The 18,654-nt window shown below is 46.5% G+C and overlaps 1 protein-coding gene across 1 annotated transcript; it reads right to left on the bottom strand.

Moving 5' to 3' along the window:
- Positions 1–8,788: 8,788 nt before the first annotated feature.
- LOC143819977 (placenta-specific gene 8 protein-like) lies at positions 8,789–18,143 on the bottom strand. Its single transcript, XM_077302291.1, has 4 exons — positions 17,982–18,143; positions 13,597–13,737; positions 10,287–10,411; positions 8,789–9,042 (listed from the first exon to the last, which is right to left on the bottom strand). The coding sequence occupies exons 1-4, from the start codon at positions 18,001–18,003 to the stop codon at positions 8,938–8,940; spliced, it is 393 nt and encodes a 130-aa protein (XP_077158406.1). The 5' UTR covers positions 18,004–18,143; the 3' UTR covers positions 8,789–8,937.
- Positions 18,144–18,654: the final 511 nt, after the last annotated feature.

Here is an 18,654-nt window from a genome sequence, read left to right as displayed (position 1 = left end):
AGTACACCATTTAGGACAATCAAGCAGTGAATAAGTCATTGCTTATTGGTGCAGTTATTACTGCTTATTGGTGCCTGTTATGTGAGAGTGAAACTCTACAGTATCAATTGGATAAGATTTTCGTTAAAAAAACCCAGCCTACTCCTTCTGTCACTGAAACCAGGAATTCATGCATTATTTCCTCATAAATAGTTTAAACCTGAATCACAACCATAATGTTTCTTCCTTTCTGCAAGGCCAACAGCTGTGTCACAGCTGTATTTATTTGTAACAGCTATATGCATTCATTCACTCATTCATTTCTATCATGACCCCATAGGATTTTTCAAGGCAAGAGATGGGCAGAGGTGGTGTGCCATTAGGCATGAGTACAAACAGAACCATGAAACAAAATTTGCCTTGAATGTTGCCCTGTCTGTGGTTTGCAAACCAAAGTTTGTGGCATCACAAATTACAACCATTCTCCAGATGACAGAGATCAGTGTTCTCTCAGAGAAAATGGTTGCTGTGGGGGGCTCCATTATAACCTGTTAGGGGTCCCTCTCCTCCCCAAACCCCACCCTTGTCAGGCTCTACCCCCAAAATCTCCAGATATTTCCCAACCTAGAGCTGGTGTCCTTTGCTGGTAGGGAAAACAGTATCTTCCTGCAACATCTTTCTGGTCCAACTGGGTCTCCTCTGGAGGAACCCCCTCTGAAGACTATTCATCTTTTTCTCTCCCTGTGATGCCTAATTTGGCCTTTCTTAGAAGGGAGAAGAAAAAGGAGACAGGAGATGACTGGATGCTTGTTGGTAAATCACATGATGTCCTCCTTTGTGGACGAATTTGTGAAGTCCTTCCAGAGAATTTTCATGACATTGCCACAGCGAGGGGGAAACTGCCTTATCTAAGCAAAGCCGCAGAGCTGCTGAGGAACTGCTCAAGTTTCTCATGACCAGGGCTCAGTTTCTTCAGATTCTTCAGAAATTTCTTCAGTTTCTTCAGAAATTGACCTAAATGATAAGAAAAACAATGCTAAATCACGACAGGCCAATCTCAGGAATTGGCTTCCAAGAACGAGGCACTAGACAACATCAGATATGGAGAAACAGCTTCCGGAAGTACAAAGAAAAAATCAGCCCAAAGACTTTGCCATTGAACATTGTTGTTGAAAGAAAAGCAAAAAATAAGATGACTGACTTTTTATGCATCCGAGATTTGGTCAACAAAAACAGGAAAACGAAAAGTCGGCAGGAAATACAACAAAAAAGGGAAAAGAGTGGACTGGTTCAGCTACATGCAGTGAGCTTCTAAGATAAAAGAAGAATTAAAAGAATCTCAAGGAATCTTCAGAGAGCAAATGGAATTTGAGAAAATGACAGTAGGCGACAAACCACACCTTTCGGGCAGAATTTATAAACTTCTGCTTAAATATGAAACTGAGACAGAACAAGTGGAAACTTGCATGTTAAAGTGGATGCAAAATGTTGGTGTAACTATTACAATAGAAGAACGGGAACATCTATGTTGTAAAACTGTGAAATCGATGAAATGTCAAACATTATGTAAAAATTGACATAATGTTTTACAGATGGTATTTGAGACCTAAAGTTATTAGTAAAATGCATAAGCAAACTGATAGAAAATGCTGGAAAAGTCAAGATGCTATTGGATCCCTCTTTCATGTGTAGTGGAATTGTAAACATTAAGAAATGTTGGACAAAGGAGCATGATACATTGCAGACTATGGTTAAATGTAAATTTGGATTGGATCCCAAAAACATGTTGTTAAGCATTCTACGTGCAGGTATACCTAAACAGGCTGCAGAACTTCTTTTCACGCAAAAACAGCAGCAAGACATATCATTACTTCCTCTCCCCACAACAGACACCCTGTGAGGGAGGGGAGGCTGAGAGGGCCCTGAGATTACTGAAAAAGAAAAAAAGTTGGTTCTTATATGCCGCTTTTCTCTGCCAGAAGGAGTCTCAAAGAGGCTCCCAATCACCTTCCCTTTCCTCTCCCCACCACAGACACCCTGTGAGGGAGGTGAGGCTGAGAGAGCCCTGATATTACTGAAGAAGAAGAGTTGGTTCTTATATGTCCCTTCTCTCTCCCCAAAAGAGTCTCAAAGGAAGGGAAGGAAGAATTGAATCTAGGACCTTCTGATTGCAAAGCAGATGCTCTACTTTTGAGCCACGGCCCCTCTCTTAAAGGAAATACCTTGAGAAATGGCACATTGCAAAGCATATGCTGGTTCAGTTTACAGTTAAATTAAGAAATGACACATGATGAAGCAATATCCACTAGCATGGGATACAGAGTAGGAACAGAGATCTTGTTGCTTCAGTCCCCACAGCCTGAAGGAAGGGCCTAGTTCACCTGGAGAAAATGGCAGGTGGACTTTCTTGCAGGTGGACTCTCTGGCATTATAGCCTTCTGTGGTTCCTCTCCTCCCCAAACAACACCCTCCGCAGGCTCCACCCCCCAAAATCTCCTGTATTTCTCAATCTGGAGGGACTGGCAAGCGTAAACGCTGAGCTGTCTCAGCTGAACAGAAGAGAGAAGTTGTGTCTGTGAAGAAACTATATATGATGGACAGGTCCCGGAGACAGAAGGCTGAAGTTGGTTCCTGGTTCTTTGGTCACATTGCCTAGTTCCTTATTTGCAATTCCAATGAGAAATATTGAGGGCAATTCCATCAGAGGATTTCCCCCCCCCCCCTTCTTTGATGCCTATTAGATCTGGCTCCTCGCTCCCAACGAAGGAAAACTTGACCCTCTGGTTGAATGGCAAAGGAAGGAGGAGAGAACGAGGAGATTGGAAATGTTGAGTAAGAGGTCACCATCTATCCATTTTATATTGTTATAAAGGGTGTTTTTATGGGGTTTTATTGTTTTTAATTGTGTGAACCACCGGGAGACCACTGGAAGAGTGACGGTATATAAATCCAATTAATTAATCCAATTTAATTAATTAAAATGTACAAGCTTTGAACCTCAGAATGAAGCTTGGGCTGCTACAAATTGTACATCCCCCAACACTCAGGAGATTCTACCCTCCTTGACGCCAGATTCTGTCTCCTGGTCCGGACCCTCATTCTTATGCTAATGGCTCTAAAGTGGGGCACTCCCAGGAAAAACAGACACACAGACACTGAGGGGAAGCTGCACTTCCAAACGATCTTTGGACCGCCTGATTCACAGATCCTCAACACTCCAGCGACTGTTCCTTGCAAGAAGACATGCAGTGACTGGTGCCTGGTCCAAATGCTGGTTCTAGCACCAAAGGCTTCAGTTTAGGTTGCCACTGAGAAGACCGTATTGTGAAGAATATTTGAATAAGATATTGGAATGGCTGCCTGCTCTCTGTGCCCCAAGTTTAAGTTTGGACCACCACAAATTGTACACCCCCACATCCCAGGGACTCAGCCCTCCAAGGGCACACATCCTGTTTCCTGGTCCAAAGGCCATTTCTTGTGCCAACTGCTCCAAAGTGGGTCAAGTCAGGAGCACTTAACCCCGATTATGGGGGAGGAGGGGTGTGTTCAGCAGCTGCTACCCACTAGCCTCAAAAAGCCATGGATGCTCATTCAAGCAAGCATCTTCCGTCAGTGATCCTAAGGAAAAGACTGTGAGTCTCCTCTGCAAGGCCTTGCAATCGTGTTGTCGCTTCACCTATTCCAGGATTCAGGGTTGGCGAGGAAAGCCTGAGCCCTTGCCCAAAGAGGAGGCTGAAGGGGGTTCCTTGTTCCTTATTTGTTCTTAGAATCATAGAATCATAGAATCCTAGAGTTGGAAGGGGCCATACAGGCCATCTAGTCCAACCCCCTGCTCAACGCAGGATTAGCCCTTATTTGTGAAATCATTAAACCAATAATATTTAGAAGAGCTGGGAACCCCAAAACAAGTTTTGGACCAAACGTCACTCCCATATTCAGGGGACTCCAAAGTGGAGTGCCACCAGGACAATTGCACAGCCAGACACGGGGGCCAGGCTGCCTCCCGCCCAAAAAAACTATTTTTGGACCACCCCAAACGAATCAGGAATAGGGAATAAGGAATAAGTAACCAACTTCAGCCTCCGTGCACAAAGTGGGTTCTTGGGGACTGCAAGACAAAACAAAGGAAGAGACTACGGGACAGAACCAGGACATCGCTTTGCCCATTGCTATTTCCTCGTGGCCATCCCTAAGCAAACAACTCACGTGGGTGGCAGGAGAAACCAGGAAGCAAGAAACCGAGAGGGGCCAAGCTAGATGGCAACGTTCAAAATGAAAGCAGGTTCACTTCTGCTTGGAGGATCTGTTTTGGAGTCGCATGGGAGGTTTATTTTTTGAACATTCGGTACTTTCCTACAAGGATGGGGACACTTATAAATGTCTTACTGGATACTGCTCACATGTAATTTCCCTAGGGCAGAGGTGGCCAAACCATAGCTCTCCAAATGTCCATGGACCATAGTTCCCATGAGCCTCTGTCAGTGCTGTCAGGGGCTCATGGGAACTGTAGTCCATGGACATCTGGAGAGCCACTGTTTGGCCACCCCTGCTGGAGGGGTGGTAGCTGGAGAACTCTCCACGCAACAGAGGTCAGATCACCTGGAGAAAACTGCCATTTTGAAAGGTGGACTCTTTAGCCAAGGGGTGGTCAAACTGCGGCCCCCCAGATGTCCATGGACTACAATTCCCATGAGCCCCTGCCGGCATTGTAGTCCATGGACATCTGTGGGGCCACAGTTTGACCACCCCTGTTTTAGCCATTTGGGCAGGCTTCCCCCCTTCGCTTCCGTTTCGAGAAATGACCATCCTGAACATCTACAAGGCATTTCTGAGAGCCATGAATCTGCCTTTGTACCAACACTAGCCAAAACATCACAAAATAATGATCACAAATGTCATCAGGATGGATGTTAAGAAACACCTAACCCACCCACCCCCTGAAGAAGAAAGTGCCCCATCCTCCATTGTTTCCAAAGGAATAAAGTCAACCCGGAGAATCTCTGCAGTAGAAACTGAACTAGCACAATGTACAGTGTCCCCAACATCATATTAACCACGGTTTGCTACTATTGTTGTTGTTAGTTGCAAATTCGTGTCCGACCCATCGTGACCCCATGGACAATGATCCTCCAGGCCTTCCTGTCCTCTACCATTCTCCAGAAACCATTTAAGTTTACACCGACTGCTTCAGTGACTCCATCCAGCTACCTCATTCTCTGTTGTCCCCTTTCTTCGCTCCCAGCATTAGGCTCTTCTCCAGGGAGTCCTTCCTTCTCATGAGGTGGCCAAAGTATTTGAGTTTCATCTTCAGGATCTGGCCTTCTAAGGAGCAGTCAGGGCTGATCTCTTCTAGGACTGACCGGTTTGTTCGCCTTGCAGTCCAAGGGACTCACAAGAGTCTTCTCCGGCACCAGAGTTCAAAAGCCTCAATTCTTTGACCCTCGGCCTTCCTTACGGTCCAACTTTCACAGCCATACATTGCAACTGGGAAGACCATAGCCTTGACTAGACGCACTTTTGTTGGCAGGGTGATGCCTCTGCTTTTTAGGATTGCTGTCTAGATTTGCCATAGCTTTCCTCCCCAGGAGCAAGCGTCTTTTAATTTCTTTGCTGCAGTCCCCATCTGCAGTGATCTTGGGGATAATACGATACGACTCTTAAATACATTCTGTCACCAAGCAGGATAGGGATGAGGAAGTCTGGAGACCTAGAAATGAAAATAAAAGAGGAGGGGAACCCAGAAAAATGTGGTGGGGACAGAAATGAAAAAGAAACATGTGAAAAAGAGAGAGAAAAATCAAGAGTGGGGAATATCCCTAACTGCTGCTTTGCAAAGCCTGGCTGAGCTGGGTGCAAGGAACACCTAGGCCAGGGGTAGTCAAACTGCGGCCCTCCAGATATCCATGGACTACAATTCCCATGAGCCCTTGCCAGCAAACACTGTCAGGGGCTCATGGGAATTGTAGTCCATGGACATCTGGAGAGCCGCAGTTTAACTACCCCTGAGCTTGGCTGTTGGGGACAATAACCTGCATGCTGGCAATTACTGTAGCAGCTAACAGCAACACCATCTGTTAAGGGAGTCTGCTAGAGTCTTGGAGAAAAGGGAAGCTCAGCAGATCCTGGAGCTTTTGGCTATTCTCATACTCCCCTATCCCCTTCGTTTGGCTGGAGGGAGCAGGACGATGCCGGCTTCGAAGGCACCTTAAGCTGAGCCTGGGGCCAAATGCCCCACTGCCGTTTCAGCACGCTGCTGTGAGAAAGAGCACATCTTTCCAAATACTTTCGTAAGTTGCCGTAAGCAATGGAGATATTGGGGTATAATTATCTTAATTAATTAAAAGACACCAGTTTAGGATTGAAATCATTCCTTTATTAGGACAGTAATAAAAGGTGTGTGAGGCATGTGCATCCGTGCAACGATTGCTTGTGTGTCCTTTTCTGTGTCCTCCAAGTCACAGGTCCTCCATGGGCAATCAGAAAAAAAACTAAGCAGCATGGCTTAATCCAGAGGGGAGAAAAAGAAAGGGAGAGGAGACCCTCAAGGGACATGCAGGACAATTTCTCCCTGCTCAGAAATGAGATGTGTATCCACGTGGCCCTGATCCTGCAGGGCAAGGAGGCAACAGGGATAAAAAGATGGCTCCACAGAAGGGCGTGCTTTACTAGGTGTCATATTGGCCCTTTGGGACTCAACTAATAAGCAGTCTGATGTCAGTCCATGTTTATAATCAAGTCACTAGTCAAGTCAAGTCAGATTTTATTGCATGTAGCCATAGGCCAGTACAATGCAAAAGGAAAATATAAAAGGATTTAAAACATTTCAAATCAGTAATAAAAAGAATGTGCAATCTCAGACAACAATCACATAACATCATAAAGACATTTCCAGACTACATATATCCACCTATCCTATAGCTCCTCTAGGTACTTGCTCTCTGCAGCACCACTCTGGCCCTTATTTTCTTTGCTGCAAGGGCAAATAATGACATTTTGTTGGAAACAAGTGAATTAGTATCTGCTAACAAAAACACAAGTTTTTCCTGGTCAGATTTATCATTTAGCCCATCTAGTAGGCCAGCTAGAAATTTGGCCCTAGGATCTGTATACAATGGGCAAGTGAGAATGTAATGTGGGAGATCCTCCAGGACTAAAGCTCAACAAATACAGAAGCATTGATCTTTTGGTGTTTTATGGTATCGCCCACTCAGTACAGCTGTTGGCATTGTTTGAAATCGCATGGAGGTAAAAGCTACTCTGAGACTATGAGTTGAAAGATAGACTAGATAGGAAGATCTCAAATGGTTTGTTTTGAATAATTTGTACCAGGGTGAAGTCCATGTTTATAAGAACGGGATAGCAAACTGGCACGTGTGCAGCAATGGCGAAATTAACATCATATCTGAAAAACAGATCAGTTTCGAAACCAGAGGAGGAGAATTTATTATTAGCAGGAGGAGGACGCTTAGAAGAAGAAAAAATTGTTTTTTGCTTATCTGTTTTATATAGTCTGAAATGTATAGTCATCTTTGGATAACAGGATGTGCTCTCTACAACCCCTTTTCTCTTTTGTTTCCATTTGCTATTTCTCTCTTGCTTTTTTAAAATTAAAAATATCTATCAAAAATAATTATCATAATAATATACAGTCCCTTGGCCATTGTCCCAGCCCTACCAACAGATAGTTAGCCAAATGCAATGGAAACTGGGTCCCTCTGAAGGGTCTTCCTGCAATCCACATCGTACATTTGTGCTCCTGGCTCTCAGATAAAGCCTGATCGAATGGCATCAGATGGGAGGGGCCGTGGCTCAGTGGTAAAGCATCTCCTTTGCATGCAGAAGGTCCCAGGGTTCGAGCCCTGACATCTCCAGCTGAAAGGACCTGGTAGTAAGAGAGGTGAAATGCTGACAATCTGTGTGGAAAATTCTGACCTTGATGGACCAAGGGTTTCATTCTGTGTAAGGCAGCTTTGTGTATTCTTAGTCAGTCTAGGTAGTGGAGCAGCTACTGGCCAGGCTTTCCACACACACACACACACTTCTGAGGCAATCCGCTCTAGGCAGGGCTGACCTGTCCATTAAGTTCACCTAGGGCAGGGATTCCCAGCCACGAGAGCTCCCCAGGGGTTACGCAGCCTTTCCCAGAAGTCCGGATAGCTGCTGACATCACAGGAGCCCACTTCCTCTGTTGCTCCACAGGCCTGGTCTCGTTCACCGTAACAGAAATAGTAAACAAGCAATGCATTGATTGGCTGGTTCCCGCAACTTCCTTCTGCACCTACTTTTCTGAAGGGGCATGTCAGTATTATTTCAAGAGTTCCTCCATGGTCAGAAAGTTGAAAATGTCTGACCTAGGGGAATGGGTAGGGTGCCAGACTGACCGGTCCTGTTGTCCCCCTGCAAGGTGCTTTGATGGTCTCTTTTGTCCTCCCTGTGGGAGGAGAGGGCGAGCAGCTTCCTCCCATGATCCTGCAGCATGGGTGGGCAGCTTCTCCTTACTAGGGTTGGGAGATTTGGGGGTGGAGCCTGAGGGAGGCGTGGTTGAGGGGGAGGGACCTCAGCAAGGTACAGCCCTCCAAAGCAGCCATTTTCTCTTGGTCTTGTCCATCTGGAGGTCAGTCATCCTGGAGGCAGGCAACCCACAGGGGCACCCGGAATCCTTACACCCGCCCTGGCCCCAGAATCTGGATTTTATATAAACACTATATCTGACAACTGGCTCAGAAGACCCAGGTTGTTTTCTAGTGTGGCAGCAACCTGAGTGTTCTCATATTGTTTTCTGGAGACTGTAATTAAGCAGAGCAGAAGACTCAAGGCCATGTTTCTGGTTAGAGGAACTTCTGAATTGGTCAAGGCAAGAACACCTGAAAGGAGGGGGAAAGTGATTTGGTCAGAATAAGGCTGGGCCGGTCTAGATACTTGGTGCAGCATTCAGGACAAATGGCATCACAGACCTTTCTAGAATATCCCTAAATCTTTCCTCTTGTCGATATCCCGCCTCAGCTGACAAAGGCTACAGGGAGCGCAACACGAGGCAATCAGGCAGTCTGAACAGATGGTTCCCTGGGGAGGACAAAAAGGCAAGATGTCAGAAGCCTTCACAGGGACTTGATTTCAGTCTTGATCTGCATTTGCAATACTAAAGGTAGAGACCTTGAACTGTGGAATGTGCCCACACTGTGGATTTTTGTGTTCGCAACGGTGCAGTTTGGAACACGGTTCAAAAGAATCCGTGGGAGAGATTTATTCTGGTTCTCTGGAACATGCGCCTACTGCAATCTGGGCAAATGGCATAGATGACACTGATGCGCAGGGGTAGAGGACTGGTGTGGGCAACAGAACCTACACATCTGTGCAACTTGGAATCAATAACCTGAACTAGGTTTTTGGCCATCCAGCTGGCTGAAACCCTCCAAGCATGCCTCCGTCAAAGACTGGACATGTTGAAACCTGTATGAAATTCACCAAGCCTGCCCAATAACCTTCCTAACTGAAGAAGGGACTGGATGCTTTAAAAAAAGAGTACATGGGTAGAGCAAAAAATGAGTATTCTGGAACATCTTTAAAACCACAAAATGGCAAAAAAAAAAAAAATCTGTGCGTGTCTGTGGAAGGACTGAGATACATTGAAAAACATCCAGGTAGTAGAAGAAGAGCCCTGATATTACTAAAGAAGAAGAAGAGTTGGTTCTCATATGCCGCTTTTCTCTACCCGAAGGAGTCTCAAAGTGGCTTACAGTCGCCTTCCCTTTCCTCTCCCCACAACAAACAGCCTGTGAGGGAGGGGAGGCTGAGAGAGCCCTGATATCACTGCTCAGTCAGAATGGCTTTATCAGTGCTGTGGTGAGCCCAAAGTCACCCAGCTGGCTCCATGTGGGGGAGCGCGGAATCAAACCCGGATCGCCAGATTAGAAGATCTAGGAGAAGGTAGCATAAAAGGGCCAAGATGAGAGCAGATACTTTTTTATTATTGCTGGCAGTGGCTTGTGGGAATTGTAGTCCATGGACATCTGGAGAGTCGCAGTTTGACCACCTCTGCTCTAGGTTATCTCTTGGATCTTCCAGATAGTTTGGCAAACAAATCATTCCTAGGTTAACTTAGACAATTCTTATTATTCTGTTGTGCTATTCCCACAGCGCAATACTTAATCTGAGGATAATGATTTATCTGTTCTGGAGATAGACACTGAAAGAACAATAACAACACAGCAAGAATTAGTTTCTTAAGGACCCACACGGTTGTTTTAAAGGCTTGCTCGCAGAACTCCCTGAAACGTGAAAATGAACTGATTAATACATGCTATTACCGGGATCTGGTACTGGGTCCGGTAGCGAGTCCTCATGGCCACACTGGATCCACAGCAACAGCACTCATCCATGTCCTTGGCAACATTGCACCCGAGACAGTAGAAACAGAAAGTTCCGCAGAGGCCTAGAACAAAGGTGGAACGGTTTTAGGGAGGCAGTGTAGTTTCACGGTTTGCTTTCAATGGAAAGGGAGGGGTCAGCCTTTAGGTAGCACCAGGATATCTCATGGATTTCAATTGATCTCCAGATAATTGAGACTGGGTCCCTTGGAGAAAATGGCTGCTTTGAAGGGTGAGGCCCTATGGCATTGTACACTGTTGAGGTCAAAATTCCAAAATCTCCAGGTATTTCCCAACTGGCAACCTTGTAGTTGTGCCTGAAGTCCCAGCAAGCAAAGAGCTGAGATGTTGGAAGGTCTCATGCTTAGGAGTGCCAGACCCCTTGCCCCCAGTGAGGGTGGGGCTCCCTTACAGCCAGGCCCCACCTCTATGCCACTGATCAGCTAGCCAGCAGGGGACCTACCCTTCCCAAAGGGAAGAACATGCAATGTTTTGAGAACGTGCCTATTTGACTTCAACATGACCTGGAAGTGATGTGAGCACGCTGGGGGTATGGGCAACGCTTTGGTTTTTGAGAAAAACCTCTATGGTAGAAGCTAATTCTACCATAGGGATTTTTTGCCTGAAGACCTGAGCATTGCCCTGAAGTCCTCACTTCTGAGTCACGTTGGAACTCACATGGGCATGTTGCTGAATTGTAAGATAGAACTCCTGCTCCCGGTAACCCACCCTCTCCCCCCCCACACACACACCACCTGCTATGCAACTGTCCTCATGCTATAGAGCATGTTAGTGGTTAGAGTGTCAGACCAAAGAAACCTGGGGTCTCACCATGAAATTCACTGGCTGAGCTTGGGTCAGTCTCTGTCTGTTTAACCTATATCTCATGGTTATTGTTATATCTAGATGACATAGTTGAGGGAGAACAATGAACTTTGCTCTGAGTTTCTTGGAGGAAAGCAGGAGGGAGTTCCTGTATCCAGAAGATTAGCAGGAACCACAAAGACAGATCCTTCTTCAAGTATAGGTGGATTGGGATATTTGGTTAATAAACTAGTTACAGAAGCATAAATAAATCTCCCAAGTATATTGCAAAAAAAGGTAAACTGAGATCCATTCAAGTAAATCCAGTTCACATACAGGTGGCAGTCAAATGGAGGGGGAGACGCCTACTCTAAAGAATGCTTCCCCTATCACAAATGGCCAGTTTGTCCAGCAGGGACATGTGTCTCCATGGAAGGCCATGTGGATGAAGTGAGAAGGCAAAGGGAGAGAGGAGAGTCAGAAGGAAGCTCCCAGGTTAAGACAAAGGGAGGCACCCCACTCAAGGAGATAAGAGCTGCCTTTCTCAACTTTTTACCATTGAGAAACCCCTGAAATATTTTTCAGGCTTCAAGAAACCCCAGAAGTGGCATGACTGTGCAGAATGTGCCCACCCAGGCCCCTTCACTTCCCCACCTCCTCCAGGCCCATCATTGGGGTATGTGTCAGCATGACCATATATGTTCATATCACCTGATCAATGTTTAACAAATTTAAATATATATTTAATATTAATTAACTCCCACCGATTTGGGAAACCCTTCCAGAAAGCCTCCTTTAGTGTGATGCGGCCCCCACTCCAAATGTCCAGGCATGCCAAGTTGCTTATACCAGCAGGGTGAACCAGTTTCTTCTGAGAAATGGCTTTAAAGTCCTTACGCACCATCTGATAACATTTCCTGCCTCTGCAGCTTCTGTGTGGGGAAGAGTGTCTGGGCAGCTGCCAGACGCTAAATCTGCACCTTTGGCACAACCAGCAGGAAGGCCTGTGCCACCCCTAGAAGTTCCTGCCCCTCCTTCTGGGTGTTTGAGGTCTTCTTTTTTTTTTTTTTAATGATAATTTTATTGTTTATTATTATATAAAGCTTTTACAGAGAAGTTGTAAAGAAAAAGCGACCAGTTTTAGGAACCCTACCCTGCTGCTAGAGCCTCTTGTGGCGCAGAGTGGTAAGGCAGCGACATGCTGTCTGAAGCTGTCTGCCCATGAGGCTGGGAGTTCAATCCCAGCAGCTGGCTCAAGGTTGACTCAGCCTTCCATCCTTCCGAGGTCGGTAAAATGAGTACCCAGCTTGCTGCCAGGGGGTAAACGGTAATGACTGGGGAAGGCACTGGCAAACCACCCCGTATTGAGTCTGCCAAGAAAACGCTGGAGGGCGTCACCCCAAGGGTCAGACATGACTCGGTGCTTGCACAGGGGATACCTTTACCTTTACCTTTACCCTGCTGTTGGAAAGCCACTGATATAGATTCCTTCTAGATCAGAGGTCTCCCAATGTGGTGTTCGGGAGGCAACATGACACCCACCAATCCCTTTTCTGGTGCCCATCAAAAGTCTTAAGAAAGGAGGTGGGGCTGACTGTTGCCCAGCAAGGCTTCTGATTGGCTATTAGAGATTTGATAGGCTGCTGTGTTTTTTAAAAACCTTGCGCAGCTGCCACCAGAGCATGGAGATCTCCATTGTGTGACTGATTGTAAGCTTCATTGGGATCTGATGCCACAGAGTCCTCCGTCCAAAACTTGGTGTAGTGGTTAGGAGTGCAGACTCCAAATCTGGCAAGCTGGGTTTGATTCTGCACTCCCCCACATGCAAGCAGCTGGGTGACCTTGGGCTGGCCTCAGCATTGATAAAGCTGTTCTGACTGAGCAGGAATATCAGGGCTCTCTCAGCCTCACCCACCTCACAGGGTGTCCGTTGTGGGGAAAGGAAAGGGAAGGTGAATGTAAGCCGCTTTGAGACTCCTTTGGGTAGAGAAAAGCGGCACATAAGAACCAACTCTTCTTCTTCTTCAGTAATATCAGGACTCTCTCAGCCTCACCCACCTCACACTGAAGGTTGTGGGGAGAGGAAAGGGAAGGCGAATGTAAGCCGCTTTGAGACTCCTTCGGGCAGAGAAAAGCAGCATATAAGAACCAACTCTTCTTGTTCTGTAAAATCAAGACTCTCTCAGCCTTACCAACCTCACAGGGTATCTGTTGTGCAGAGCGAAAAGAGAAGGGGGATGTAAGCTGCTTTGAGACTCCTTTGGGTAGAGAAAAGCAGCATATAAGAACCAACTCCTCTTCTTCTCTAGGTGAACTGAATGCCCAGATAGCAGTGGTAATAATGGGAGATCTTCAGTTACCGCCTAGAGGCTGGTGACCCTAAGTATGAGCAGATTAGGCCCAAGATTCAAGATGGCGGCATCCAAGTAGCAGGGGTTCCACTCACAGATCCGGCAGTTGTTGCCACAGTCATAGAGATCCGTCTGCCACTCAAAAGTCCGTGTGGGAAGGTATCGTTGTGGCTGAGCCATTATCACGGGCGGAGGCCGCATTTCCAAGGTCACAACATTTGGTTGCATGCTGTAGTCTAGTAAGAAAAAAAAACATTAATCCATTGGGACTTTCAGGAAAATGCTGGTAGTTAAAGGACATAATTAAAGGAACTTCTAGGTTATGCTTCTAGGTAACACTGTGTGTGAACGAGACCTTGGGGTACTTGTGGATTGTAAACTAAACATGAGCAGGCAGTGTGATGCAGCGGTAAAAAAGGCAAATGCCATTTTGGGCTGTATCAACAGGGGCATCACATCAAAATCACAAGATGTCATAGTCCCATTGTATACGGCACTGGTCAGACGACACTTGGAGTACTGTGTGCAGTTCTGGAGGCCTCACTTCAAGAAGGACGTAGATAAAATTGAAAGGGTACAGAGGAGAGCAATGAAGATGATCTGGGGCCAAGGGACCAAGCCCTATGAAGATAGGTTGAGGGACTTGGGAATGTTCAGCCTGGAGAAAAGGAGGTTGAGAGGGGACATGATAGCCCTCTTTAAGTATTTGAAAGGTTGTCACTTGGAGGAGGGCAGGATGCTGTTTCCGTTGGCTGCAGAGGAGAGGACACGCAGTAATGGGATTAAACTACAAGTACAATGATATAGGCTAGATATCAGGGAAAAAATTTCACAGTCAGAGTAGTTCAGCAGTGGAATAGGCTGCCTAAGGAGGTGGTGAGCTCCCCCTCACTGGCAGTCTTCAAGCAAAGGCTGGATACACACTTTTCTTGGATGCTTCAGGATGCTTTGGGCTGATCCTGCGTTGAGCAGGGGGTTGGACTAGATGGCCTGGATGGCCCCTTCCAACTCTATGATTCTATGATTCTATGAACTGAGAAATTCCTGGAGATTTAAAGGGTGGACCCTACATAGGGTGGGCTTTGGGGAGGGACCTTAGCAGAATATAATGTCAAAGGGATTGTACAGGCTATCTAGTCCAACTCTCTGTGGTTATCATGTTGGCATGATAATCACACCAGATGTCATGTTGCCAGTGTGGCATAGTTGTCGATAGAACTGGATCCTAAATTCTGTCAGGTGGATCGATAACAGGTTGACAGATTGTACGCAAAGGGTACTTGCTAATGGTTCAGCATCCTCTTGGAGAAGAGTGACAAGGGGAGTTCCCCAGGGATCTGTCCTGGGGCCTGTGTTGTTCAACATATTTATAAATGATTTGGATGAGGGATTAGAGGGGATACTTATTAAATTTGCAGAGGATACTAAACTGGGAGGGGTAGCAAACACAGCAGAAGATAGAATCAGGAAGGATACAGGATGATCTTGATAGGCTTGAGAACTGGTCTCAACTGAATAAAATGAAATTCAATAGGGACAAATGTAAAGTTCTGCATTCAGGAAGGAAAAACCATATACACCAATATAGGATGGGGAAGGTCCCTTCCAACTCTATGATTCTATGATTCTGAAGAACTGTATTTGATTCCCCACTCCTTCACATGCAGCCAGCTGGGTGACCTTGGACCAGTCATAATTCTCTTAGAGCTGTTTTCTTAGAGCTCTCTCAGCCTTACCTATCTCACAGGGTGCTCTGTTGTGGGGAGAGGAAGGGAAAGTGTTTGTAAACCATTGTGGGACTCCTTTGGATAGTGAAAAGTGGGGTATAAAAATTCCAGTTCTCTTCTACTGTAGGGTTTAATGAATCTGCAAAGCCTCTAAAACACCCAAGCGCGTATGACAATAAAACAATTAGATTTATTTGTATGTTTTGTTTTATGCCATTTCTGGCTTTCTGTTGGGGACAGGCCATGACTTCACTGGTAGATAATCAACTTGGCATGCAGAAGATCCCAGATTTAGTCCTTAGCATCTTCAGGTGAAAAGGACCAGGCAACAAGTGATATAAAGACCCTAGAAAGCTGCTGCCACTCTGAGCAGCCCTTGATGGACCAATCATAGGGTTTATTATGAGGAAACTCCAGGTGTGTTTGTGGTGTGCATGTTCCCTAGGCAACAGGGTCATTATGTGGCCCAACAGCCACATAAAAGAACAAGGGGAGTCACAAAGTTAGTTTGATAAGCAAATTAACAGCAGGGGGACTTTCCCCTCACCCTCAGGTTTGTTTTCAATAAAGTGGATATCCGCGAGTCAGTATGCAAAGAGAGGCAGGTGACCCTTTCTGGACTGTTTGTTCCAAAAGCCATCAGCAGGGGGCAGTCTTACTGATAATGGAGCCCTCGGCAAGAAGCCGAGAGGGGGCTCAGAATCACTGCCCTCTGACAGGGATACTACATGCCCTGTATGAGCCCTGATCAGATGCCAATGGGGTTGGGGGGCATGAAGGGCAGCAGCTGCAGAAGTTTGCTCTTCATCAGGAGTATGGGGCCCAATGCAGCTGCCCTGGTTGCCCATTGGCTAAGACTGACCCTACCTGTCAAGGAATTGGTTTAGTAGCTGTCATAATTAGGTAACATTATCATGTGAGCACAGCTCAATAGTCTAAGATTGACAGGTCTGGCAACCAGTGGGAGACTGGTGGGCAAGGCATTGGGGTAGCCATTGGCTGCCACTCAAAAGTTCATGGCTACCACTCAAAAGTCCAAGGAAAATTTGAGTCCACCTTCCAAAGTCATTTTCTCCAACCAGCCCTGGTCATCTAGAACAGTGGTCCCCAACCTGCGGGCCGCGGCCCGATGCCGGGCCGCCAAGGCCATGGCACCGGGCCACGGCTCCCTCTCCCTCCCTCTCCCTCCCTCCCGCAAGCTTGCGGCCCAGGAAGCTTCTTACGGCGGGAGGGCGGGGAGAGGTAATAAGGGCTGCGCCCGCGCATCGCACATGCGCAAATGCGCCATGCGCGGCCGAAATCGTGAATGCGCTGCACTTTTGCGCATGCACGAAAGTGCCATGCACGCGCAATTTTGGCTGCACATGACGCATGCGTGCATGCGCGCTGTGGGGCGTGGCCTGTGCATGGGCGTGGCCTGTGCATGGGCGCGGCCTGTGCATGGGTGCGGCCTGCACATGGGTGCGGCCTGCACGTGGGCAAGGCCCGCGCGTGGGCAAGGCCCGCGCGTGGGCGCGGCCCGCTGCCCTGCCGGTTCCCAGCCTCAGAAAGGTTGGGGACCACTGATCTAGAAAATTAGTTGTAATAATGGGAGATTTTCAGGTGTCACCTGGAGGTTGGCAACCCTACTTATATTTTTAAAAAATATATATAGATCCAATTATGCTCCTGGTCAACAGTACTCAAAGTGGCTGATATATCATATCTATCAACGAAGCAATTGCTTTGCATGTTGCCATCTTAATCCTCTCTTTGGGTCATAAAGCGGCCTGTGTTTTTAGTTGCATTTAAATTCTTAAGGGGCTGAGCACATGCTTTTAGGCTGGAGGCGGAGGTGGGTTTATGATCACACAAGTACCTGCCAGTCGGTGCCCTTCACAGCAAGCCTCTGCTAAGAGCTCATAGAGCTAGTTGTCCCTCAACTCTACTTTGCAGAGAAAATGACTTTTTCTTTTGCCTTCCCAGAGCAGCCTCCACTGCCCAAAAATGTCACGTCCAGGACATGACTCAAATAATAGATTATTTGCTCCCCTCCAGTAGTACCCCAAACATTACTGCCTGGGGAGGTCTTCCTCAGCCGACAAAGTAGTAAATTAGATGCCATGCAACCGAACCTGAGACAACTCGGCTGGCACAGAGAAGCCTCTCTCTGCAGGCTTGGCTGCCTCTGGCTCCCTGATGAAGCCTGCAATCAAGACGGTGGAGAGAGCTCTCCCTGCCGTCCCAGCTGTGGGCTCCCTCTTGCATCTTGGTTTAAAGGGACTGCAAAAGGGAACCCTAGATCGCTGAGTTGGTTGGGAGAATTGTGCAGTCAGAGGAGAGGGAGATGAAGGGCCTCTTATGGTGATCTCATCTTCCTTTATCCTGGCTGGGCTATGCCAGGGAGTCAGAGCCCCTTTAAACAAGTTGTGCTAGTAAGCCCATGAAAGCTGGGTCGGTACAAAGAAGGATCTTCATGCCAGTTCAGGTGCCTCTCGATCCATAGAGTAGCCCCTTTACATGGTCTGCATGAGGGAGCCTTCTCCTCAACCTATAATTCCTCTAGGAAATGTGAGAGTATGGATCTCTGCACAATTTGGGGGGGAGTGACATTAACAATGGACTTGTGGATTGCTAGACTTAACCTGCACTTGCAAAAGAGAAAAGAAAGACAACTTTAAATGCCTAAGCAGTACTAAAGACAGGAGAACTACTAAATGTTCAGCTAAGATGGCCACCCAACAGTAAATATGGCTTGAAGAATCTAAACTTACAGTTCATGTTCAATGGTTCCATGTCTGTAGGATATCCAAGAAATCTAGCAGTCAAAAATTCCAGCTATTTAGTGTTATCCAGGATGCACTGCGAGAAGGCGAGGGAGGATTCCACCCTGGAACAAATGGTTGCAAACATGGATGAAATCTGTTCCCTCTAATAGTCATAACTTAATAAATACCAATGAGGGGCCTGCAGGATTTGACTTGCCACATAAAATATGGAATAATAGAATACAAACAGTTGTGAAGATCTCTTATTTAAATGGGGATAAATACCAGATCCCAGATGTGATTGTCGTGCTGCCCACCAAACTGTGGTCCATCTATCACAGGGATGTGGACATCATGCTTTCCAAGGAGATGTGATAGAGCTCTTTGTACTCTTCCCCAGCTGCAATTTAGTAGATTGAAAACTTAGTATTTAGGGGAATTGCCCAATCTGTCTGCATAACCATTGTACCCATTGGCTACATATTACATTACATTACATTACATTATTTTACATGCTTCCTATGTATAACTCTGCCCTATAATAAATAAGTAATAAATTATACTTACAATTTTAAAAAACACAACCAGCATGAAACCGATCAAGGAGAGACCAACCATGCTGCACAATATGGGCAATGGAGGATTGGCTTCCAAGGGCAAAAAAGGAAAAATTTGAGGG

Source organism: Paroedura picta, chromosome 10 (genome assembly GCF_049243985.1).
Source record: "Paroedura picta isolate Pp20150507F chromosome 10, Ppicta_v3.0, whole genome shotgun sequence".
In the NCBI taxonomy this organism is placed as follows: domain Eukaryota; kingdom Metazoa; phylum Chordata; class Lepidosauria; order Squamata; family Gekkonidae; genus Paroedura; species Paroedura picta.
The sequence above is the reverse complement of the archived record's forward strand: the minus strand, read 5'-3'. Positions and strand labels throughout refer to the sequence as shown.